At 40.9% G+C, this 26,180-nt stretch overlaps 1 protein-coding gene across 4 annotated transcripts; it reads right to left on the bottom strand.

The window, feature by feature from the left end:
• Positions 1-207: 207 nt before the first annotated feature.
• Positions 208-26,180, bottom strand: mmel1 (membrane metallo-endopeptidase-like 1). Of its 4 annotated transcripts, none has more exons than XM_010881981.3 (24): positions 26,073-26,180; positions 24,120-24,387; positions 23,477-23,521; positions 12,727-12,786; positions 12,410-12,571; positions 12,151-12,231; positions 11,934-12,029; positions 11,426-11,544; positions 11,155-11,220; positions 10,935-11,069; positions 9,870-9,959; positions 9,640-9,776; positions 7,229-7,322; positions 6,994-7,122; positions 6,750-6,848; positions 6,575-6,658; positions 6,336-6,439; positions 6,209-6,267; positions 5,384-5,503; positions 4,577-4,710; positions 3,999-4,064; positions 3,778-3,873; positions 3,059-3,135; positions 208-2,965 (listed from the first exon to the last, which is right to left on the bottom strand). In XM_010881981.3, the coding sequence occupies exons 2-24, from the start codon at positions 24,274-24,276 to the stop codon at positions 2,866-2,868; spliced, it is 2,310 nt and encodes a 769-aa protein (XP_010880283.1). In that variant the 5' UTR covers positions 24,277-24,387; positions 26,073-26,180; the 3' UTR covers positions 208-2,865. The 4 variants fall into 4 exon arrangements, with proteins under 4 accessions (XP_010880283.1, XP_019911391.1, XP_019911392.1 ...); XM_020055832.2 differs by lacking the exon at positions 26,073-26,180 and adding an exon at positions 24,912-26,031; XM_020055833.2 differs by lacking the exons at positions 23,477-23,521; positions 24,120-24,387; positions 26,073-26,180 and adding an exon at positions 14,254-14,347.

The following is a 26,180-nucleotide window of genomic DNA, read 5'->3' as shown; positions in this document are numbered from 1 at the left end:
ATGTCAATCAAGTATGTATAGTTCTCTGTGATTTGCTGCAAACAGAAATTGTTTGAATCTTATATACATGGCACCATGATACTGAAGCTTATAACAGTAGTGTTTGAATGAAAGTCACTCACATTGAGGACAACCAAACAGCAAATGAAATGTTACATCCCAAAGTGGTGAGCTGTCCTATCTAGCTTATAGGTTTGTGGTTTTTTGATTCCTTGTCAACTATGACAGTCTAATTGACTGGCAACAAACCAAATTACCAAACAAATCAAGTAAAACTGTGACCAAAGAACCAAGCCAACAGAATACCCTGCACTGTACAACAGTCTAAGCCATTACAAGTAAACAGGCAGAATGTAAATACATCTTAAAAGGCAGATAGCTATATCAGGAACATTCAATAAATCAGTCTCTTATGAGACTTAACAGTCATGTTCAATTGATCAAGGCCTCCTGTATTTTCACAATGACCGTTTTGATATTTGGGTTCATTTTCCCAGGAAGTAATTCAAACAATGTAACCACCACCATGGCAATCTGCAGCCTGCCTGATCCTTTTCATAGGTTCTCATTTTCCCTTCTGTTCTGCTTTTTAGTCCTGCTGTCATTACTTGTTAATCAAAGTCCTTGAACCGCATCTCAATAATAAAGAAGCCATTTCCCCAGAGCATCAGCCCGTCCAAAAAGACCCCAGATCGGTTAGTTACCACACTCCTTACAGTCCGCACAGCCTTTCATCTCAGTACCACTTCACTGTTCACCTGCTTCTCTTATCATCCCTGCATTCCACTTTTGCGTGGTCATGGCCAATAGATCTCCTACCACAGTCCAGTCCTGGCTTTCAAAGCTTTTCTCAGAAGAGCCATTCATGGCAATATATGCAACAACTTGTAGGGAACAATGAAAAAAGGGAATTGAAAAGTATTCAGACAAATTGTGAACATGTGTTGTCTGTCCTGCAAACCGTTGTGGAACACCTCGTAGTAACCACTGAAATGTTGGCATTTTACACAGCCAAGTCAGACCAAAGATATGAGCTATAAATGCCATGCCTTCAACCAGCCTCTCATTTTGGTAGAATACATTGTTCTATTTAGTTCCTCTACTTCTTGTACACCCAAGCATGGGAAAAGGGTATACAGAAATAAAATCAACAAATGTACTTGTCTCTTGTGATTTTGTGTTTCTAAATCGAGGAAAGGGACATGATTCACAAAACAACTCTGTCAGGGTAAACATCCAAATATGTATTCAGATGGCCTATTTCAAGCTAGCTTCCTTCCTAAATTAACAGAGACGGTCTTGTTTTGAAGGTGGGACACCATGTCGAGGTGCCTTGACTGCACATTTGTCATTATGGTCCCAACTCTCTGCTGGTGATTCCACAACTAGGTAGTCGCTAAACCAAGTCACAGACTAGTCTAAAGCAACGATTTTATGTATCCTGTAGGATTGTTCATTCTTTTATGCAGTAAACACAAAAAGTATATACTAAAGAATTTATTTGAAATGTTATGTTATATTTTAACCCTTCTAAGTGCTGTCAGGTGGTGTGTTGACAAAGCCAGATAGAGTATTGGTTAAAAGTTTCTCTGAAACAAAGTAACTTACAGTTAGAGTTCTAACAGACTATCATAATGATAGCAATCACTCCGTGGCAACATAACTAAAAATGACTCAAAACAGTTGTAGCCTAGCAAGTATGTAAGCTTATTTCCTAATATACAGTGCCAGTCAAAGGCTGACACACATACACATTCACTAGAATGGGTGAGTTCAAACTTTTGACTGGTACTGTATCTTCATAGATCTCTCAGTATAATACATATGGTATAGCAAAAACATGTTAAAGCCATCCTTTTTATTTTCAAAATGTTCATATAAGGTTTAAACTGAAAGATTTAACAGTCTGAAGTCTTAAGGTCAATGGTTTCATTTCAGAGTGATTTAGCCAAGCTTTGGCCTGGGACAGGGATTAATTTCAGAGTGATGTAGCCAAACTTTGGCCTGGGACAGGGATTCATTTCAGAGTGATTTAGCCAAGCTTTGGCCTGGGACAGGGATTCAGCTCGCTCACTGCTGCTTCAGATTTTCTCACAGAGACTTTATTCATTTCATAGTCACACTGCAATGACAGGCTTATTCACTTTTGCCTCTTGCCCAGTGGCAAAATGTCTTAAAAAAGGTTCCATATCAGACAGAATCGTACAAGGTAACTGTGCCAGAAGAGACTTGGTGCACATAGATGTAAGCTGCTAAATATATGGCCTTTAAAGCAATAAGGATTTGCCATCTGAATGGCAAAAAAGCACAAAGATCTATTTAGGAAATTCTTTAAAAAAAAGCCAGCTTGGCTCAAACCTATTCTAGGTCTTAAGAGTGTCCTACATTTGTCTGATCGTCCACATATCCACTAACCACCAACACTGGAGTGTCCTACATTTGTCTGATCGTCCACATATCCACTAACCACCAACATTCATTGTTGGAGATTAAGATGTATGCATGTATACAACAAAATCGCTTGCAAACAAGAACAAGCAGAACTGGTCATCCACAGACACAATTTTTAGGTTAATTATTCACTGATTGATTCTTCACTGAAGTTCCTCGTCTCATCAGAGTTTACCTCTGCTTCAAGTAGGGACACTAGGGTGTAGTTCGGCCAGTTACACAGTCCAGATATAAACTGTATTTATGCAGTGTTAAAACACTTGTTGTAGTGTCTTATCATCTGCTCTGTAAACCAATCAGATATGCTTCTGAGGCAGTATGACACGGTGGCGTCAGTGGTTGTTAAGCATGTTCTCATGTTAAGTTGCCCCAGTTAAGAAATAAATAACAAGAGTAGTGAATGACCATAACAGTCTACCACACCCGACATTTCATGTCGGGGTTCATGGGTGTACCTGGTTTGCACTGGAATGCCTCTGAAAATGCTCCAAAATTCTGTAGGGAGCCAAGTACCCTGTAGAACAAGATAGGTGTATAGCGTTAGCAGATAAATGACAAGAAAACAGGTTGGAAAAGCCAAACGCTACATTTAAATCTTGGCCGCTACCTGTATTCCAGGGGGCTGTGGGAGTCAGTCTTGATGGAATGGCTGGCATATTCAGGCCGATAAGCACCACACCATACCTGGAGGAGAACGGCGTCACTAATTCATTACCTCAGTTTTTATACAGTATAAGCAGTATAATCATGCGCACTGCAAAACCTTTTCATTTACCATTTAACCACCGCTGACATCTATTTGGCTACATAAACAGTAAATGTAAATCATGAAAACTCTGAACATTAAATGTCAGAGAAAATCTTAAGGGTATGAAGTATTCTTTCCAAAATGCTTTTCGACAGCCAAATGAAACAATCCCACTAGAGATTGTGTTTGGCTGATTTTCAGGCTTGTAAATGGCTTTTGACCTTACATTTTTGATCAAGACTGTCAATCAATAGTCTGGCTATGATCTTGCGGTTTTCACTGGCACATTCCTGCAGTGTTCTTTATTTTGGCCAAAGACATTCTGGAGTATTCCAGTAGGAAGCTTAATATAAATTACATGATTTGGTTTACTTTTAACCCACTGGTCCAACTGTTTAATTCTTGAAAACCAAGTTCTTAGGAAAATATAATCTCAGTTGTGTTTTGTTCTCAGTAGTCTCTAGAACAGTGTTTCTCTGTTGTCTGTGGAGGAAGGACGATAAAATAGCTTTTAGCTCCCTGATGCAATTAAGGCTGAGTAACAGTAGTCTACTTTTAACTACTCAGAGCTTACGTACTTGGGCAAAGTTAAGGAAGAAAAGTTGTTTATGGTCCATGTCAAGACCAGGTAAACGAAGCTCTTCCCCTTCCCTCTCCAACCACTTCATGTATGCCTGACACCACACAGAAACAAAACCAAGTACAGTTTGATTGTATTTAGTCACAAATCCATCTTATATATAAAAGTGGCTTACCAAGTTTGATTGGGGGTTGTTTGGGTTTTATGAGGGTGTCATACCTTGTAAGCTTGCCTAACTCCTCCGTTGTCTGCAATGTTCTCTCCCAAAGTGTTAATTCCACTGACCTGGGGTGAAAAAGAAATGTTCACACACTCCAAGCTAAATGGCAAACAACGAATCTCAGGTTGTCTTAAAGAAAACCCATAAAATGTAATTGTGAAGCAGGTTGTACTGCAGACTGAGCACGTTTAGTACTGTTTTTTCTCTGTACTGAAACAAACTAGACTTCTAACAGCTAAATGTTTGGTTTGATTGTAACTTCATGGAACTTCTGAATAAAATACACCAAGATAGTTTGAATAAAACATCCCGTAAATAAAAATCTGGCATCCTCTTAAATACTCAGAGGAGGACTCGGCCCTGCTCCCTCTCTAGGTTTCTTCCTTCTTAGGGCAATTTTCCTAAGCACAGTGCTTCCCTTGTCTGCACTGCTTTCTCTTTGGGGTTTCAAGCATGTTCGCAGTTAAGAACTTCATCACAACTGCTGATGTCAAAAGGGGCTATGTGAAATCTGTAGTCATTACACCCAAATACATGTTTATTTTCACTGATGCTTTGGTTACCCTGGAAAACTCACATTTTGTCCCCCCGCAAGCTTCCAGGTGAAGCGGCCATACTGTTGCACCATACACTGTGACTGGTCCTTGAAGTGCTCAGCAGAATAATTACTCCACCAGTTAAGCATGTTACCGTCCTTGTCAAAATTACGGCCTGTTATTAGAGATAAAAAGAATCCAGTCTGATGCAATCTCGTAAAAATTCCCCCATTAATCAACACTATACAACACAACCTCATTTCCCCAAAGCCTATTTCTCCACATTTGAATGTCACACTGTTCTTTTTTTTTTATTGTTTCAGTTAGTCAATATTAATTACACCACCAGCATGATTTCATTTAATTTGAGGGGCCTACTAACATTGTTTTCAAGGTATTTTACCACCGTCACCTCCACCAATATGTTCTTATGATCATTTACAAGGAAATCTGAATCTAATTGTGTGTGTGTGTATATATATATATATATATATATATATATATATATATATATATATATATATTTTACGGAAAGAGATTACATTAACTGATAGCAACACCCAAAATGATATAAAATACAAAGTCCAATTTCCTTGACTTTAGAAGGTCATAGCTGACGTCTAAAAAGACAAACCAAAGATCCCATGTGCACCATTGGTGTCTCTTGACATTATACAGTTTGTTTTCTAGCCGAAATCTTTGTGGATTTGTGTCGCTTTAGATCAGCATACCCTACTGCAAATACCCCCCTCCACCCAGGTTGGCAACCCCTGCTGTTCAGTAAACTAAGCATGATTGCGCAACACACAGGATAAAGACGCAGACTGAGTCTGTAAATACTGCCTCACCATTGTCATCAAACCCGTGGGTTATCTCATGTCCAATGACCATCCCTATTCCACCAAAGTTCAGCGCCTGGAGCTGGTGTTTACTGAAGAATGGAGGCTGCAGGATGCCTGCAGGGAACACTGGAAAACAGACAGGGAGCAGATCAGGCCAAATGAACAGTACAAAGTATATAATCGTTCAACCTCTGGAAAGCAAAATGAAACAAAAAAAATTCCAGCTTCGTATCAGACTAATCATCCTCACCCTCCACATTACCAGTCCACGGTCACATTCATTGTGGCGGCTGCCCCCACCCAAGCCCATCTCTTTTAGCCACAAAGCCTGTGTGCGCTGGAGCCTGAAACTAGCCCCATTCCATCAACAATGGAAAGCATTACCACCAGTCGTTATTCTCAATGAGGTGAGAGTGGAAACCAGCCAGAGCACTAGGGCTCATTCATATAGAGCACAGCACTCATCAGTGCCAAACCATGGAGCCGCTGGGTGGTCGCCCTGGCAGTTAACCAAGAAGAAGGGCCTTCAAATGGCCTCAAATGTTGGGGAATAGTTAGCTTTGGTTTATGGGAAAGAATTCATGTTGATTGTAATGTTCGGGCTGTTCGTAGTGTTCTTCGTTAGAACACAAGGCACAATTGAAAGAGACCTTGATCTGAATTTGGTTTCTTTGAAAAAATAAGATTAAATCAAATACAAATGTTCTGTATGTAACTCTATATTACCACAGCCAAATGTTTAAAGAGTCCCAATTCTATATCTACGTAACATACTTTTAACCATAGCTTGTACACGTAAGGGGGATCTACTGTTGTCCATTTTCAACTTACCTATCTGGTTTCGGTTTGGCGAGTAGAAAGCGTTGACCACAGCAGCGCCAATGATCCACCTAAAAGATCAAAACAGCTTTTAGAACAAACTGGTAACAATGAATTTGAGAATGTACTCTTGCCTTACATGTCTGGGTCAACCGGCTCCCTCAGCTTCTTCAAAATCTTTTGTGCATCAGCCTGTAGGTTCTCAAGGATGTTTTCAAAGTAGTAGTCCTCACTGAAGTTTAGCTACAGAGAGAAACCGAAATAAAGATTATAAGAAACAACCTAGATGACAGTTCGGACATTCATTTCACTTCAAAGACTGATTTATCGCATAGTCATTTGAGGTCCATCTGGTTTGTCCAGGTCTCACACACGTACATAGGCATACTCCTCGTCAAGTTTCACATTGTTGTCTTCTAGAATGTGGTCAGGATAGCCGATATGCTCCTTTATGGCCAGGGCCTGTAACAGAGCAACGCAGCAATCCGTCCTTTATTATTCCACACTGAAAAACACATTGGACATGTCCGTTTCGCACTTGCTAGGTTCTTACCTTCTCCCTTGCCTTCTGCTTCGACTGGTCATCCATCCAGCTCAGCTCCTCGAGGGTCTCCACGTACGCCTCCTGGATCTTACTGATGAGGTCACCGACCTGTCCGCATCAAACGCACCCGTAATAATTGACATGGACACAGCAGGCCGCTCGTGAAGTGGAGACTAGGCTGCTTGAGGGACAGTGATGTAATAAACCAGATTTTCCAGTTTAGCCTCGCGTCCTGTCTATGACAGTGACTTACCATGCGTTTACTCTCGCCGGCGAAGGTCTCTCGGACATACAGGGCCCCCACCGCGTTCTCCATGCTGCTCTGGACGTAGCGTACGCAGTCCCTCCACCGCGCGTCCTCCACCGTGGTCCCGTACAGTGCCTGTCACGCGAGGACGCACGCAGACATTCGGGTTTGCCCGGAGCGTTTTTCATTTCAGTTGCTTTTCAATGTCTGCTTCTAAAGGGTGCCCGTTACTACGTCTCACCTTTCTGTAGTGGGCCCGGGTATCTCTGAAGCGGCGACTCAAGCTGCTGACTCTCTCCATGACTGTGTGCCAGGTCAGGTAGTTCTGCATAGTTCTGCAGGTGGACAACATGGCCATATTCAACCAGTGATGTTTAAGCTACGGATCTACAGAAAACACGCACACAAACACAGATCCACATTTGACGTGACCACAAGCCTTCTGCATTAAGAATACACAGTAGATCATATATTGATATAAGTACTTTAACAAGGCAAAAGGAAACATATTGTAGGGCTCTATGATTTCCACATTGTGGAGAACACGGACTGAATCACGAAATCCAGACATAAACCCAGAATTGTTATAATATAAAAAAAATAAACTACTATAATGATGATTTAAATCACCACATTTTGCCTACTATAAGACTGCTGAAAAAACACCAGGCTCTGTTCGCTGTGAATGCAGTGTGTGTGCGTTTGTGCCCTTGGTGGTTGTGTTGGCAGTGTCTTATGGAACTCCACCTTTTTCGTTTGTGCCACTGTTTCCCTCTTATCGTAATCAGAGCGGCGGTCGTGATGGGCCGCCACAGAAAAACTGACTATTTTTGTTATACGACATTTTTTTAACCAAGCTGTAGTGATGGGAAGTTACAATCAACATCCACCAACTACTACATTAATCATTTTAGAACTAACGTACCCAATCTCGTACAAACATGTCTTTATAATGCTATTGTCTTGATCTTTTATTCTTTGCGAACGTAAAACTAACAGCGTATTCGGTGGATGGGTGGAACTCCGCTTGGGTAGCGGCTTTTTTCATCTGTTTTTTTTCAATTATCAGTTATAAACGTCTTTATGAAGTTCCTGCCTTGATCTATTTTTCTCTGCGAAGGTAGCCTACATAGACGTTGATCCGTGAACTAAGCTAGAGGACAGAGTATGAAGCAAGTGATCATGTTGTTAGAAATCCGCAAACGTTCGAGTGAACAATACAATTGACGAGTCACTAGAAAGATTCGTTAAAAACGAACGAATCGTTCGCGAACTGCACATCAGTACCAAGCTGAGCGCGGTTTACGTTCACGCCGTTTACTATCGCAACAGCGTCCTGCACCCAAAGTTGAAAGTATAAAAGTAGCGAGTGAGGTCAGAGAAACGTAATTGGCTGTGTATGCACACGTTTTTGTTGAACTGTCAGTAAGTGGCTGTGATATTGATATAAAGAAGGTACCCATCGTCTCAGCGACAACCAAAGGTAGCGAGCTCGCTAAGTCACAACTTGATAACTACAATACACAACAATGGATTAGCGTCATACAAGCAACATCAGAGATTCGGCAGCAACAATAAGACCTCCGGTTTTCGTATTTTGCCTTCAACATAAAACTCTGCGGTAAAACGTTATAAACATTCGGCAGCAACAACAATACTTCCATTTATCTTATTGTGCCTTCAAATTAAAGTCTGCGGTGTATATAGTGTGTATTCAGTACATTTTCAAAGGAAAAACTATGTGTGAAAAAAATATAAATGAAACAAAAGTACTTTTTCAATAATACTTAATATAAGGTAAAGATTATTATAACGTGGAGCACATTGAGAAATTGTTAGAGCTTTAAGTAAGCTAATGTAAAGGACATTGCAAATGAAAAATATCCAATTTTAATATTATTGTTGTTAATCTGCTTGTGCTCATTACCTTTGGAGAGGGATTGTGTTACAAATCCAATCACATTATATTGTCCCTCCCTACTGTAATGTAGAAGTGATGCTTTTGTTGCGGAAAAACGATTCAGTGCTGCAGTGAATGTATTTTACAAAATACTCAGGAGAGTTTGAAAAGCTTGAAAATGAGAGCTCGCTCCACCAGCTCCACTTCCAAAAATAAAATGTAATTTAAGTAAGTTTACTAGTTGCACTGTATTGTAATAATACTTTTTCTGAAAGCACTCACTAAAGGGCACAGCCCTTTGTGCTAATTGAGATCTCTCGTGTGACTAACGAATGAGTCAGATCTCTATTGCAAGATGCCTTATTCATTCAGATTTAGTTAAAAATATACATTAAATATTGTGTGGGTTAACAAGACTATTTTCCCTAAGTATGTTGGCCAAAGTCCATTACTGAGTCAAACAGATCTAGCAGTGTACACAGTTTAGTTGACATGAATTCATATTTGGAGTCTTGACAGTGTTTGCAACATTACACATTTTGGTACAATATTTCTGGGAAAAGTATTTGTTATAGCGCAAAAGAATCTGTCCAATCAGTGTAATTTTAATCTGTCATGTGGTTTTGTGTATGACGCACAGTGGTACATACAGAGACAGATGCACAGTCCCCAATTTCATTTTGGGCACTACTATTAGCTTCTTGTGATCCTAGCATGGTTCTTTGTCATCGTCTCCCATTAAGCTGTCTGACCTGATAGTGTGTTTGGCGAGCACGTTATTCATCTTCTCTAGGTAGGGGGCGCTGTAGACGACCACATCCTCCTCTGGCTTGACTTCCACGGCCACGCTGGACAACACTCCCGTGACAAACCTGGTCCAGTTAAATCCCTGTCAGAAACAGCAGCATTTTAATTGTTTTCCGTCTGTACCTTGTTCTACTGAACTCAAGGCTTCTAAAATCACTTGAGTGGAAGGACTCACATTGAAATTGAAGGACTCCTGCAGCTCAGTCAGGGTCATCTTATTGTAGAGAACGGTGACATCATGGCGCTCCTCTGCGGGGGACGTTGCCTTCGACACCACAGGAGAGAAATCATAGTTCTACAGTATTGTTTGATGTAATGACGTTTGAGGAGACAGACTTATGTATCACTCGCCTGTTTAAATTGACTGTAATTGGAAAGTTGTGGCTGTCATTCCCCTCTTCAAAGGGGCTGACAAATTAGATGCAAATTGCTATAGGCCAATGTCTGTCCTGCCCACCTATCTGCAATTTTTGAAAGTCTGGTTAACAAACATAACCCGCCATTTTGACTCTCATCAAACTGTGGTAAAATTAGACTTTAGAGCTGGTCATGGGGGTAGCTCAGCTACATTGAAAAGGTTCCTTAATTCCATCATATCTGTTATAGATAAGAAGCAGTACTGGCCTAAGCCTTTGGCTTCATAAATGATTGACTCAAAAGCCTTGGGTTCTCAGAGAATTAACTAGCCCGGTTTGCAAATTACTCCTCACACGGTCTGTAAAATCTGGGGGCTTAGCAGTGACAGTGGTTCAGGCTGACGTTGTTTAGTATACATCAACAATGTTGGATTTGCCCCTGGTGATTGTCCCTTATCCTTCTTTATGCTGACTACACTGTTTTCTAAACACTGGGTCTCTCAAACACTGAGCACACTTTGCCTGATCTTTCTTGAACTCCAACTACTCCTAAACTACAGTGAAACTTAGTGTATGCTTTTCAATCAGAGATTTCCTCTACCTGCCTCCCTCACAAACGTCAACCTGTTTTTCTTTACCCAATTGTATACAGTTTCTTTTAAGTATTCTATGCAACTGCAATCCACTGCTATGACCCTGAACAGGTTATAACTGCAAATGAAAATATGGTGACCTGGTACAATAAATGTTAAATTAAAAAAAAAATGTAGTAGAGTATAGCTGATTTCATCACTCTAAATAGTGGGAAAATCCACCTCAAGGTTACCTTAAATAATGTTTATTATGTCTACATATGGTTCCTGTTGCAGCAGACTGGAACTCACATTGGCGATATCCGTCTCCAGCTCCAGCACCTGCACCATCTCCTCCATCACACGGTCATCATCCTGGGTCAAGTTCCTGTCTTTGCGGGCAATCTTCGCTATGGAAACCATGAACTGCAGATAGGCCTCTCGCACCTAGAGCCATGTCATATGTACAAATATGACTGTATTTTACAGTGAAATTACATCAACAACAATAACATGCTGTTTATCAATGTACCTTTTTGTAGTTCCCATCGTTGAAGTAATAATCTCTGGATGGCATTCCGAGTCCTGGCTGGTCAATCTGTCAAATAAAAAGACATGCCAAATGAGGATTGGTGAAGATTTACAAAATAAAACAAGTGGCACTGAACATCGAACTGAGCGTCCGGAACATCGAACTGAGCGTCCGGAACATCGAACTGAGCGTCCGGAACATCGAACTGAGCGTCCGGAACATCGAACTGAGTGTCCGGAACATGGTGAATTCAGACTAAATAGATCCTTACGTAGATAATGTGGCTCTTGGAGTCGCGGTCGTCTGTCCACACATACATGTCCAGTAGGACCTTCTTGTGGTACTGAGAGGTTAGGGTGGCTAGAGTGTCCTCCAGGCTCCAGGCTTCCTCTGGAAAAACAATGTAACAGTCAAACACAAGGTCTTTTAATTGAACATTAAGTACCTGGCTGGCAGGGAGTGAACAGACTACTTTTCACAGCGTAGTATAGGTGGCAACTGCCACAGAATTTACAGAGCTGTCATGAATCCATTTGTGCAGATGCACTTATGCACGGTTAATTTAGTTTGAGCCACCGTCCCTGATTACACTTAACTACACAGCTGGCAATTTGTAGGTATGGAGTGGAGCAGGCTTTATTAACAATCGGTCAGTCATGATTGCCCCCCCCCCATTCTCTCCATCACAATGTATTACTGGCCAGCCATTGAGACAGGCTGGACTAGAACATCCCTCATACTAATAATTTGAGTGTGTGCGTGCGCTTGCATGTCAGTACCTGCAGTGCTGTTCCAGTCCTCTGAGGCGACTGGCCAATCACCTATACTGTCAATAAGTTGCATGAGCGGCTGAGAGTCGCGCTGCTCTATCAGTGCTGCGGAAGACACAGACGGCATGACTTCACTTACTACTGATTCATGTTATAGGGGATCCATCAGATTCAGGTGAGACTCAAGTGAGTGAGCGGGACTTTGGGTGACAGAAGCCCTACTTACTCTCATTCATGCAGGAGTTGTAGAGGGTTTTGGCCTTCTTGAAGGCGTCGCGGTCCTGATCACTCTTAGCCTCTAACACTCCTGAGAGAAGATAGCGGCAATGCAAAGTTGAACTCATTTTGTTTACTGATTTGATCCGACAAAGCAGCTGACAAAAACCATGAAATCCTGTGGACAGCGCATTACCCGGCCACTGGTGACTTTGTTTTCACATTACGGCTGCCCCTTTGGTTCCTATGGCAACCTGTGGCTGACTGACCTTTAAGCACTATCTCCAGCTTGTCTCTGAGGATGTCAAAGACACTGTGTCGAGAGCTGGTCTCCGGGATGACGTGGTGCTCCAGCCAGCCCCCGCAGGCATACTTGTAGAAGTTCTCACATGGTTCCACCTTCGGATCAATGTTCTGCAGGAGGCGAGCGGCTGTTTTGGGGCCATGGTCAAGAGGGAGGCATGTGGGATTAGATAGCATGGGGGGGGGGTTATGTGGTTGTCCACAATGTAGACATAATACTGAAGATGAGGACGATGGGTTTGTTTCGGAAAAACAGAGAACTACACATGGTTGAACAGCTCACCTGCACTGACGCACTCAGGAGTTGTACAAACATTGCTGGAGCCAGAACGATCCTGCTGCCCTGAAACAACATTGTTTATGGATATGAGGAGCTGTTCATTCACAAATTACTGTTGTCATTCCTGGCAAAGAGTTGGAGTTTATTAGAAAGCAGTATCAAGGGCCCTTTCTGTGGCAGTTCTCTGGCAAGTCATAGTTTTGACACAGTCTGTCTTCCTTCCAATTAACCAGACAGCCAAACTCCATTCAAAAGTCAGGATTAGGCTTTCCCCAAGTATTACTCTCAGTAAATCTAATTAAATGATTGATTAAACTGTAGAGAATTGCATTTAATTATTCAATTTAAACATACACATCTTGCCAAATTAACAGACAACCATTGAATTTTCTTGAATAAAAACGAAATAATAAAAAGACAGATGACATGGCCATAATTACAAACACCTGGGAGCCATTACATGGTTGCACAGCCTTCGGCTAAGATAACAAATGTTTCTTGTAAGCATCATTTAACTCACTGCTTCACCTCTTCTGGCAAATTGGTCCACTATACTCCGCCACCTGCTGTTTTCCGATCTTGCCTCAAGTTCTAGGTGAGATTTAGATCTGGACTCTTCACTGGACAGTCCAGCCTCAGATCAAGAAAACCTGACTAAACTTCTCAAAAACCAACCTACTTTTAACAAGCTAGCCTAAATACTAGGGAGAAATGTTTTGTGGACCAATTAAAGAAAGTTTGAGCTCTTTGGCAATACAGATCAGATGTGTTAATAGATGACCCTATTAAGTAATCAGGAAAAGGACATCCTCTCTCTACAATCACAATCATATTCTGATGATTTTTTTTTACAGGGGGTCTTGCACATGTGCAAGGTATTGTAAAATCATACTGTCAGGCATTTTAGAGACCCTGTTCAACCCAGTGTCCAAACACTGAGCCTTCATTGAAGGTTGTGGATATTTCCAACAAAATAACCCCAAGAAGTCATCAAAAAGCACCCAGGAAGAGATGCTGAACTTTTTGAGAGTGGCCAACGACGTCCAGATTTTTTTTTACAACCATAAGTAAGGTCAGAGGGAGTTGGAGGAGGGCACCCACCAAACCTTAAGAATTTTGACCGGTTTGCTGCTGTAAAGTAGGCACATTTGCCAGTAGAAAGGTACAGAAATCTTATTTATAGATAAGGAGGTTTTGCTTACAATTACATTCCTCAAATGTTGTAAAACAAAGTACTAGCTCCAGGGTGTCAATAACTTTGTCCTAGTCATTATCCTTAAATTGGGATCAGGTAAAAGCTGTACCCAATTAATATCTAAGTACGTCTAACTTCTAAGTACAAACACTGCCCATATACGCTTGTATGCTAAAATGGAAGGATATAACCTGGCATGTTACAAAAAATAATTAATCAAGCTAGGTTAACACAAATGTTAATGGAAACCTTTGACATAAAACCCAAAATTATTTGTGAAAAGTAACTTAAAATAAAAAGAGACAAACACCTGATAAAAAGTATGTCATACTTACAGACAAAGCTTTCAGAGGCATAAAAAAACAGGATGGCATAACATATCTTAGAATACATGTTACTATACTCTGAAATGAGGTCAGTAGATCCCAGTGCTTCCTTTATCCTGTTTTCATGCACCAGAGCAGAAGGTACCATAGAATAAAAGGGGTTAACAAGGTGTAATAAATGAAAATGGCATTTAGGTGGCGCTAAATTGCGAAACATCCATAATGAGGCACAACACACAGCCTGTCTTTAAATTAAAAGATTCTGGACTGACCAAATTTTTACTATTTTTAATACTGGGGAGGTGATAGGGCAACCACATTTGGCACTATTATGCTCAGTTACAGAACAACAAATATTTTTTTCTTCACATTACCTGCTTGGGTTTTTGATCCTGCAATTTTTTGGTTTCTGGTCAGATGCTCTAGCCTCAGGGTCTAGGGTGATCATTGCTAGCAGACCAACATGACCAACATATAACAACAGGGACCTGCTAATATGTATGCTGGAGTAACTGGTGTGAATAGCTATCCAGCTATCCAGTATGTAAGGCTTGTTAGTAGCATTCGATTGGTGACATCACTTTCTCAATAATCCTAACCCTCTAACTAAAGTCTTGTGTACTTTGTCAGATATTTGATTATGTTCTGGGTCCATATGTGTTTAAACATGAGATCGGAACCAGGACAAATTTTAAAGAAGAAGAATATTTGTCCTATATCTATTTAATCCATTCGAGGCCCTAGCCCTAGTTACGAGTTACGCATGTGTTTTCCCCATTATCAAAAGAGCATTTCTCCAAAGTGAATATTTTCTTTTCTGGCCTCGCCCTTTTCCCAGTCCCTTCCAACACGCAAGGCAAGGAATGTGCTTAACATCTTTACTAGATTCTGTTAATCAACCACTCTCCGAAAAACAAGGAAAAAGAAACTTCCGGATGACCTTTCATCCGTTCACTCCACCCTCACTATCTTCTCTTCCTGTTTTTCTGCTCTTAAAGTCACTTTCTAAGCCACTTCAAAGTAAAAATGTCCAAAGCAACTCATTTCAACCCTCTCGCCCATTCTCAACACTCCAACTCCTTCTCATAGTCCAAAGAGCATCTGGTCACTGTGGTGGCAGCACACAAGTACTCATCTCTCCCTCTTCCCTCTCTCTCACCTGTCTCTGTCCTCTTGGATTCTATGCTGTCAATGTCACTTGTCCATTCACACTTGAACAATATAACTGATTGTCCACCAGGTACCCTTTGAGACTTCCTCACCTTGACACCTTGATTAACTAATGTCCTGACGGTGGCTATCCAACATCTGCCTTTTCTCTCTGTACCTTTCTTTGTTTAAACACACCCGTTCCTACTCCCCACCCTACTCCCCAGCCTACTCCCCGGCCTACTCCCCACCCTACTCCCCACCCTACTCCCCAGCCTACTTCCCACCCTACTCCCCAGCCTACTCCCCACCCTACTCCCCAGCCTACTCCCCAGCCTACTCCCCACCCTACTCCCCAGCCTACTCCCCAGCCTACTCCCCAGCCTACTCACAAAACGAATCTCAGTACAACCTTCAGGACTCCGATCACTTCTTCATCCCCTCTGTTTCTCTTTCCTCTAACCCTCCCCTCCCAGCCCTTACGCCAATGCTCATGTGCTATTACAATATGTATTCTCTCTCCCGCACCACTCCCCTTCAGTCCAGTCATCTGTCCTATCTGCTGAATCCTTTTCCCTTTGGTCTCTAGATTCGGCCTCTTCAACCGTAGTTTTCACATTCTGTGAGTCTCACTGTCCCCTCTCCTCCCATTATGTGATTAAGGATCTTACCGCAAAAATCACAGAACAGAGCTTCGAGGGACTGAACCAAATGGAGAACTGAACTTCCCTTGCTACCTTCTCTCCCACTATATCTGCTAAGGCCAAATATATACCACTAATGTTAACATTATCCCACAAGTCCCACTAATCAGACCCCTTCACTTTCTCCAATGTTTTTGTCATAGACTCATTTTAATAATTGATCAAAAAAATGGCCATTAATCTACACACAACACACCCTAATGACATACGCTTTATTAGAATTCCAATTCATTGAGACCCTTCCTGAAATATCTCATGTACAAAAGTAATCAGATAATTTATTCAGTACTTTGTAGTACTGAATAAATGAGTAAGGAGCTACTTTTAACCTTAAAATGCCTGTGGCAGTGATCACAACTTTGAGTCTACTTGGGTATGCCTCAACTAGTTTTGCACACCTGGGGCCATATTCACAAAACAAAACATCTTAAGGTTAAAAGTAACTCCTGACTTGCTGATTTAGGAGGAACTCTTGAAAAAATTGGTTTGTCAGTCCTAACTTTAGGACTCCTACATTTTTGGTCTAAGAGTATTTCACAGTGTTCAAAGTGTTTTAGCTCTAAACCAGCTCGTAAATCTGTGAAAAGTTAGGAGTAGTCAAGAGGACTCCTAAGTCATAAGACCAAATCACCAACAATCCTAAAAGGGCTTCTGCTGGCAATCCGCCTCGTAATCAGGTCGACGTTTTAGAAACATTTATTGGTACTGAGCTTTTAACAAGGTATCACTTTAATCACGAGGGTATTATGATCATAGTAGAGCTCGTCAGGGATGCTGTCACTTCACCAACAAACAGAAGCAACCCAATAACTTTGGAGATCAAGGTTGAAAACTCTACACTACTAGGCCACAAGGAAAATGCAGCTATGTAGCATAGACAAGCTATGTAAGTATTAGTCATCTGTCAGTAGAATATTATATCATACAATAAATGCCCTCTCCAGGCCCCATATCGTCCAACAACTCATTCGGTTTACTCATTCACCAACTACAAAGAAACAAAGCCGATTTCATGGCCATAGCTGGACCACCCGGTGTAGTTGGTGCTATAGATATGACAAATTATTGCACAAATTATTTCACCATCAAAAGATGAACATGCATTTATTTTCCGAGCTGCCAGACATGTAAGAGGCAGACAATTAGATGAACATATCTTGACTAGTCAGTATATCATTCTTGGTTTCATGTTAGTGACGCATAGCCTACATTTACATTTGAATACCTTTATATCAATATGGCAACATGACACATCGTTCTACAGTATTGCCATGATGAATTTACTGACAGAGACCCCTCCCCTATCAGCCAATCACTGTGGGCACAGTAAGTAAGAAAGGGAGTCAACCCCGCCCTTTCTTTTACCTTAAGACTTCTCCCCTTTCCTTAGTAAAAGTTGGTCGTAGCAGCTTTGTGAACAGGTTTTAAGAGGAAACTCTTAGCTGGGAACATTCAGTGAGTCCTCCTAGCGGTAAGATAAAATGTTTTATGGACCCTGAATTTGGGCAGGTTGTCCATTCTTCCTTTTTGATCGTCTCAAGCTCTGCCAGAATGAATGGGGAGCGTGGGTGATCTTCAGGTCTCATCAGGCCACTCATGTATATTCTTAGACTTTTGTCAAAGCCACTTTGGCAGTATGCTTTGGGTCGTTGTGCAGAAAGACAAACGTCTCCCCCAGTCTGAGGTCCTGTGCACTCTGGATCATGTTTTCTTCAAGAACCTCTGTATTTTGCTCTGTTCATCCTTCCTTCAATACTGACGAGTCTCCCAGTCCCTGTAGATGTGCATCATCCAACATTCTCCACTGTAGACATGGTATTTGCCTGGTTAGCAGTACCTTGTTTTCGCCAGATGAAACGCTTGGCATTCACACCTAATAGTTTGATTTTGATGTCATCAGACCAGAGAATCTTTTCCCTCTTGCTCTCAGGGTCCTTCAGGTGGCATGTCATATGCATTTTACTCAGGTTCGGCTTCCGTCAAGCCAGTCTGTCATAAAGCCTTTATTGATGGAGGGCTGCTGATAGTGTTGTACTTCTCAGGTTCTCATATCTCTGCACAGATACTCAGGAACTCTGTTAGAGTGTAAATTGTGTTGTTGGTCACCTCCCTGACCAAGGCCCTTCTTCAGTCATTTAGTTTGGCCAGACCGACAGCTATAAGAATCATCTTTGTGGGTCCAAACTTCTTCCATGTCACAACGATGTAGCCCACTATTCTCAGAGGAGCGTTCAGTGCATTAGCATTTTTTTATAACCTTCCCCAGATGAGTGCCTCAACACAACTCTCAGAGGTCTACGGAAATGCCTTGGGCTTGGCTTGGTTCTGACAAACGCTGTGAAGTTTGGGACCTTACATAGACATCTGTGCCTTTCTAAATCAGGTCCAATCAATATAATTTGACATAATTTGACTCCAATTAATTTCTAGAGACATTTCAAGTATATTAAAGGACACAGGGATGCATCTGAGCTCAATTTGAAGTGTAATGATAAATGGTCTGGAGACTGCTACACATGATATATATATATATTTTAAATAAGCAAAACATTTTAATTATGAAGTATTGTGTGTATATTTAATTAATTATAAATGAAGTCTATAACAAAACAAAATGTAGAGAAAATGAATGGGTCTGAATAATTTCTGAAGGCACTATAATGAATAATACTGTTTGAAGATCTACCCAATCTTAACAGTATTACCCTACGGTAGGGGAATGCAATCTGGCCTGCAGGTGGTTTGAGTAAAAAAGATTATTATTGGAACCCTTGATGAGTAGAAAAAAGGCTGTATGAAATAAACAACACAGTTCGAGACACTTGGGTTAAAAGAAGAAAAATGTAAAGAAAATAAACAACACAGCTAATGACCTTTATTTCAATTTTCCAACATTTGGAATATACTGGACATAATTACTGATTGAAGATAATCAACCAACATTTTTATTATTCTCATATAACAAAGTTATTTCCCAAACATTTAAGTGTCAATATTATTGGCACCCTGCCCTTGAATCTTTCCAAATCCTTTGATCTGTGCGTATGGACAACCCTGTTAAATTCAAACCACATGTTTTAAAGGGGCTTTTAATATGGAGATTGTGATGCAAAATGTTGATTTTGTAACAAATCAGCCATTTCATTGTGGATATTGATTTATGTTTGGGATCAACCTTCAACCTTCTGGCAGAGGTAACTAGGTTTTTAGCTGAAATGTCCTGGTAATTGATAGAGTTCATGATGCCTTCGAGCTTAACAATGCCCAAGGACCAGTGTAAACAAAACAAAGAAAAACAGAGCAATATCATGCAAGATCCACCCTTTAATTTAATCAACATTCTTGGTACAGTGGGGAGAACAAGTATTTGAAACACTGCCGATTTTGCAGGTTTTCACATTCACAAAGCATGTAGAAGTCTGTAATTTTTATCATAGGTACTCTTCAATTGTGAGTGAGGGAATCTAAAACAAAAATCCAGAAAATCACATTGTATGATTTTTAAGTAATACATTTGCATTTTATTGCATGACATAAGTATTTGATACATCAGAAAAGCAGAACTTAATATTTGGTTCAGAAACCTTTGTTTGCAATTACAGAGATCATACGTTTCCTGTAGTTCTTGACCAGGTTTGCACACACTGCAGCAGGGATTTTGGCCCACTCCTCCATACAAACCTTCTCCAGATCCTTCAGGTTTGGGGGCTGTCGCTGGGCAATTCGGACTTTCAGCTCCCTCCAAAGATTTTCTATTGGGTTCAGGTCTGGAGACTGGCTAGGCCACTCCAGGACCTTGAGATGCTTCTTACGGAACCACTCCCTTAGTTGCCCTGGCTATGTTTTTCGGGTCGTTGTCATGCTGGAAGACCCAGCCACGACCCATCTTCAATACTCTTACTGAGGGAAGGAGGTTGTTGGCCAAGATCTCGAGATACATGGCCCTATCCATCCTCCCCTCAATACAGAGGAGTCGTCCTGTCCCCTTTGCAGAAAAGCATCCCCAAAGAATGATGTTTCCACCTCCATGCTTCACGGTTAGGATGGTGTTCTTGGGGTTGAACTCATTCTTCTTATTCCTCCAAACACGGCAAGTGGAGTTTAGACCAAAAACCTCTATTTTTATCTTATCAGACCACATGACCTTCTCCCATTCCTCCTCTGGATCATCCAGATGGTCATTGGCAAACTTCAGACGGACCTGGACATGCACTGGCTTGAGCAGGGGGACCTTGCGTGCACTGCAGGATTTTAATCCATGACGGCATAGTGTGTTACTAATGGTTTTCTTTGAGACTGTGGTCCCAGCTCTCTTCAGGTCATTGGCCAGGTCCTGCTGTGTAGTTCTGGGCTGATCCCTCACCTTCCTCATGATCATTGATGCCCCACGAGGTGAGATCTTGCATGGACCCCCAGACCGAGGGAGATTGACCGTCATCTTGATCTTCTTCCATTTTCTAATAATTGCGCCAACAGTTGTTGCCTTCTCACCAAGCTGCTTGCCTATTGTCCGGTAGCCCATCCCAGTCTTGTGCAGGTCTAGAATTTTATCCCTGATGTCCTTACACAGCTCTCTGGTTCTGACCATTGTGGAGAGGTTGGAGTCTGTTTGATTGAGTGTGTGGACAAGTGTCTTTTATACAAGTAACGAGTTCAAACAGGTGCAGTTAATACAGGTAATGAGTGGAGAACAGGAGGGCTTCTTAAAGAAAAACTAACAGGTCTGTGAGAGCCGGAATTCCTACTGGTTGGTAGGTGATCAAATACTTATGTCATGCAATAAAATGCAAATTAATTATTTAAAAATCATACAATGTGATTTTCGGGATTTGTTTTAGATTCCGTTTTTCACATTTGAAGTTTACCTATGATAGAAATTACAGACCTTCACATGCTTTGAAATTAGGAAAACCTGCAAAAGCGGCAGTGTATCAAATACTTGTTCTCCCCACTGTATGTGGAAGTGTACTTAGTGAATAAGGGCACATTTTTTATTTCATATTTTACAGTTGGTAGGAGTTTTTTTTGCCAAAATCACTCACCATGAATTTGAGTTGGCCAAAGAGCATTTATTTTCAATACATCTGACCATAGCAGCAAGTTCCAATTAAAGTGTCAATGTTGATTAGCAAAATCCAGCTGCTTACATTTGTTGGCTGCTCTCCATAAAGGATTTTTCTGGCAACCTCTTCAAATAGCCAGTTGGATGCACTTGCGTCAACCAGGCAAAAAAGGAAGTACAAATCCTTAAGGCTAAGTCCTAGTTTAAAAAATTTGAATGTTCATGTACACTATCGTTCCAAAAGTTTAGGGTCACTTAGAAATGTCCTTGTTATCAAAATATTCTTTTTTGTCCTTTAAAATAACATCAGATTGATCAGAAATACAGTGTAGGCATTGTTTTTATTGTAAATCACTATTGTAGCCGAAAACAGATCTTTAATGGAATATCTATATAGGCGTACCAAGGCCCATTATCAGCAACCATCAGTCTTGTGTTCCAATGGCATGTTGTGTTTGCTAATCCAAGTTTATAATTTTATAAGGCTAATTGATCATTAAAAAACCCTTTGGCAATTATGTTAGTACAGCTGAAAAATGTTGTGCTGTTTAAAGAAGCAATAAATCTGGCATTCTTTAGACTGGTAGAGTATCTGGAACATCCGCAATTATGGGTTCGATTATATGCTCAAAATGGCCAGAAACAAAGAAAATTATTTTGATACTTGTCAGTCTATTGTTTATCTCAGAAATGAGGGCTATTCCATGCAAGATTGCCAAGAAACTGAAAATCTCATACAAAGCTGTGTACTACTCCCTTCACTGAACAGCGCAAAAAGGATCTAACCAGAATAGAAAGAGGAGTGAAATGAAATGAAAGACAAATACTTTAAAGTGTCTAGTTTGAAAAACAGATCCTCGACTGGCAGCTTCATTAAATAGAACCTGCAAAACACCAGTCTCAACATCAACAGTGAAGAGGCAACTCCAGGATGCTGGCCTTCTAGGCAGAGTTGCAAAGAAAAAGACATATCTCAGACTGGGCAAATGAACATAGACACTGGACAGAGGAAGATTGGAAAAAAAGTGTTATGGACAGATGAATCTAAGTCTGAGGTGTTCAGATCACAAAGAAGAACATTCCTGAGACGCAGAGCAAATGAAAAGATGTTTGAGAAGTGCTTGCCGCCGTCTGTCAAACACAATGGAGGCAATGTAATGGTCTGGGGGTGCTTTAGTGATGTTGAGTTGGGAGATTTGAACAGGGTAAAAGGGATCTTGAAGAAGAAAGCCTATCACTCCATTTTGCAGTGCCATGCCATACCGTGTGGACAGCATTTGATTAGTGCCAATTTCCTCATAAACAAACTATGCTAGAACTATTTAGGGAAGAAGCAGTCATCTGATATTCTGTCTATAATGAAGTGGCCAGCACAGTCACCGGATCGCAATCCTATAGAGCTGTTGTGGGAGCAGCTTGAACGGATGGTACATAAGACAGGCTCATCATGCCAATCCAAATTGTAGGAGGTACTTCAGGAAGCATGGGGTGAAATCTCTTCAGATTACCTCAACAAATTGAAAACTTCAATGCCAAAGGTCTGCAAGGCTAGAATTGCTGCTAGAATCAGTAAGGATTGTTTGACAAAGTTTGAAGGACACAATTATTATTTCAATTAAAAATAAATATTTCTAACCTCAATGACTATATTTGCTATAAATTTAGCTATATTTCCCATTCAAACTCATTTCATGTGTGTTTTCATGGGAAACACAGACATTTCTATGTGACCCCAGACCTTTGAATGGTACTGTAGATTTTATATGGTTTAACACATTGTCATAAGAATCCTCAGGGATGCCCATGTTTGTACCTTGTGATAAGCTTCCATTTTTAATGAATTATCTGTGCTATTAAATAATATTATTTTCTCTTTTTTGCAGAAGCATAGTTTATTACCAGTATTGTTTTTAGAAAGTATATTTTGCTCATCTTTATCAAGCGTGACAATAATTGTAGAAGTGACAGTATATGGTTGGGGGTCTATATACATCAATAATCTGAAGAAAAGATAACAGGCCTGCTCTATTGTTTTTGATCGTGTCCAACATGTTAATAGTCACATAACAGCAAAAACTCTAAAAACAAATAATAACTATAACTAATTTTCAGTGTGGACCTCTGGACCGAATGTGGCCCCATGGGGCTAATTTGGTTTGACACCCCGGCACTCTGACTGGCTGGCCTGGTCTCTCTGAAATGGCTGTATCAGCAATGGCTGTATTATTTTACTTTTGTCGACCTCTGGACATTTTACATCATACTGTATCATTTTACATGAATGTAAACTAAACACCTTTTAAAGGTCAAGACTCACCCTCATTAGCTGAGCCCTTGGACAGACCAGGTCTGTTAGATCGCTCTGTATTGGAGAGAACAGAAACAGAAAAAATGCTTGTTCAGAGCATTTACTGAGATCCACCTACAGTACAGTGTTGGAAGATTTATTCTGATTTGTAAATGTGTTGCCTGTTTATACCTCAATACAGTGTACAAAAGCTGGCATACTATTTTTCAAAGTTTTATCTTTCACTTAAAAAATAAAAATAAAGCTTGGTTTTGAGCTTTTTTTCAAATAAAGCTTGGTTTTGAGCTTTTCAATCAAACTAAACTAATCGTATAATTAAAATAAATCATATTGAACATGTTCTGGAATTCACTAAGTCATTCCAGCCAGAGGTGAGTGGGCTATAGCCTATGGTTCCATTTCTATGTCTAAAATCAGAAGCCTTCGGATTCTGAATGGTCGTACACAATGCCCCACAACAGTTTAATTATGATCTCTAAATGTCTCCTCCACAACTTCACATAGGCCTGCCAGTGATATCTGCAAACTGCATTACCATTAGTGAGTCAGCCATAAGCGTAAGGTACAGGTCATTTAATCACATGAAGTTGCATTAAGCACTTTACTTGCCATTTAGCAATTGATTAGGGGACTATAGTTGGGTTGAGCCTACCTCTCAGTGCCGATGTGTAGAGGACTATCAGTCCAGCCAGCGCACAGCTGACCAGCAACAACATCACAGACAACCCGATCTCCGCAACAGTCCAACGGCGTTTTAGCGGTTTGGTTGATTTTTCCATGATATCCATTTGGCTTTCGGATTTTCCCATTCTCACCTCTCCGGGCACTCTAGAAAAGTCGGTTGTAGACTGACGAAGACCGGGAACAACCAGGCGCAGAGTGTGATGGCACTTGAGCGATGGCGCCAGTCGCCCAAGTGACTTAGAATTAAAACGAGTGAAAGATAAAACATTAACGTGCAATTTATTTCAGTTCTATGGTCAAGCTGCTTTCTACGCCCGATTAGTTTAATGTTTCACCCCCTTCCATTACCGCGCCACTAGAAATACATTATTGTTCGTGTTTGATCCTTGTGACCATAGTGCTCATTGACTTGCTGTGATATGACCTAGCCGCAGCTTACTCCGATGCGCACAACAATCTGAACATTGTGAACTCAGAAAATCATGAGGTTTGAATATAGCATAATATTAGCAAAAATAGTTGAAGCCCTGGAGGCATTCAGGCCTACGTTTTATATAAAGTAGGCTATGTGTATTCTTCCAATCATATCATTAATGTTGAATAAATGCATACGTGCAAGTAAAAGAAAAACACTGAATATGGGTTAAGCTGTACACAGAACACAGCATCCTTCCGAAGCAATAGCTCGTATTCATCACAATTTTGTATCTGAACACAATATTGCAAATGAGCGTTTCTGGGGAACAAACCCCAATTATACCTTTCAGCTGCATCACTTTGCATCTATTCAGTCATCGGCACCTGTTCCCCCTCACATACAAGCCTGTTGCACACTTTCGCTGGCTGCTCCGCTATTAGGAGTAACAGGAGGCAGGGCTGTAAATAAGAGACTCATGTCGCTTTGCCTCATTAATATCCTCCTGATGAATACTCATGGGCACGCCTGGAACTGCTGTGATGGATGGGTGGTAGAGGGGAGGGGAGCGGTGGGGTGGGGGCTATAGGTCTTTACCGCGGCTCTCCTAAACCTGTCTGTCTCTTTGTCAAAGCTAATAACTGTACATCCCTGCTTCCGGTGCTCTTAGTTCTGCTTTCACCCCTCTGACTGCACTCTTCCTTATCTTAATAACATTTATATATTTCACTTACACAGGTATTAACCCTCATACGACTCGATGAATAGATTAGTTTTAGTCATCTTAAAGTGTCCCTATGTTTAGGCCTTGAGCCGTGACGCTTTAACACCGCGAGTGTTATTAGAACGAGGATTTGTGAATTAGAATGAGGAGTTTATCACCTAACTCTACATTTCAAACAGAATCCTTTCGGTAGAAACATTATGGATTTAGATTCTCCTTTGCTCAAAGCACATTTTCCCGTTGGTGAGGATTAGGTGACTGGTACTCTAACTTCTCAAAACTCTCTAAACTCTGAGCCAGGGATCAGACACTGTCACCCGCCTGCATGGGTGTTGATTCAACAGTCTGAACATTGTGTGAACATTCTGGTCAAATATGAGTCAATACATCTAAACATATTGCTTTGTTGAGAACTGTGAGATAATATATTTTTTAACATTTGAATATTTAAAGATTGTTGTCTTTTTCATTTCAGGTGACTTTTGAGTTATTGGCTTTTGAGGTATTGTTGGACGCACATATGCAGCATTTTTCAGTCAAAACAGTACTTAAAGTAGTTACATGCTTGATACAGTGTTCATTCAAAAGCCAGTGGAAAAAACCTGACTGGAAGCTAAATAATACATTTCACATCAAAATTAACCAACAACGTTCCTAAAAACGAGACTCCAGTTACAAATCCTGTGAAACTATTAAAGGTATACCTGTGTGTCTGTACCCATCCTGTTTCTGTGTGTTTAGAGGTATGCAGTGAAGGAGTGACTGGGAGCAATACTCCTTACCTGTTTCTGGACGGTAGAACTCCCTGAGATGTCCCTCACAGAAAGCTGTATTTCCCAGACACCCCTACTGAGCTGTCACCCAGAGCTGGTGTGTGGAGAAATGAGGCT

Source organism: Esox lucius, chromosome 17, assembly GCF_011004845.1.
Source record: "Esox lucius isolate fEsoLuc1 chromosome 17, fEsoLuc1.pri, whole genome shotgun sequence".
NCBI lineage: Eukaryota > Metazoa > Chordata > Actinopteri > Esociformes > Esocidae > Esox > Esox lucius.
This window is presented reverse-complemented; position numbering and strand designations above follow the sequence as displayed.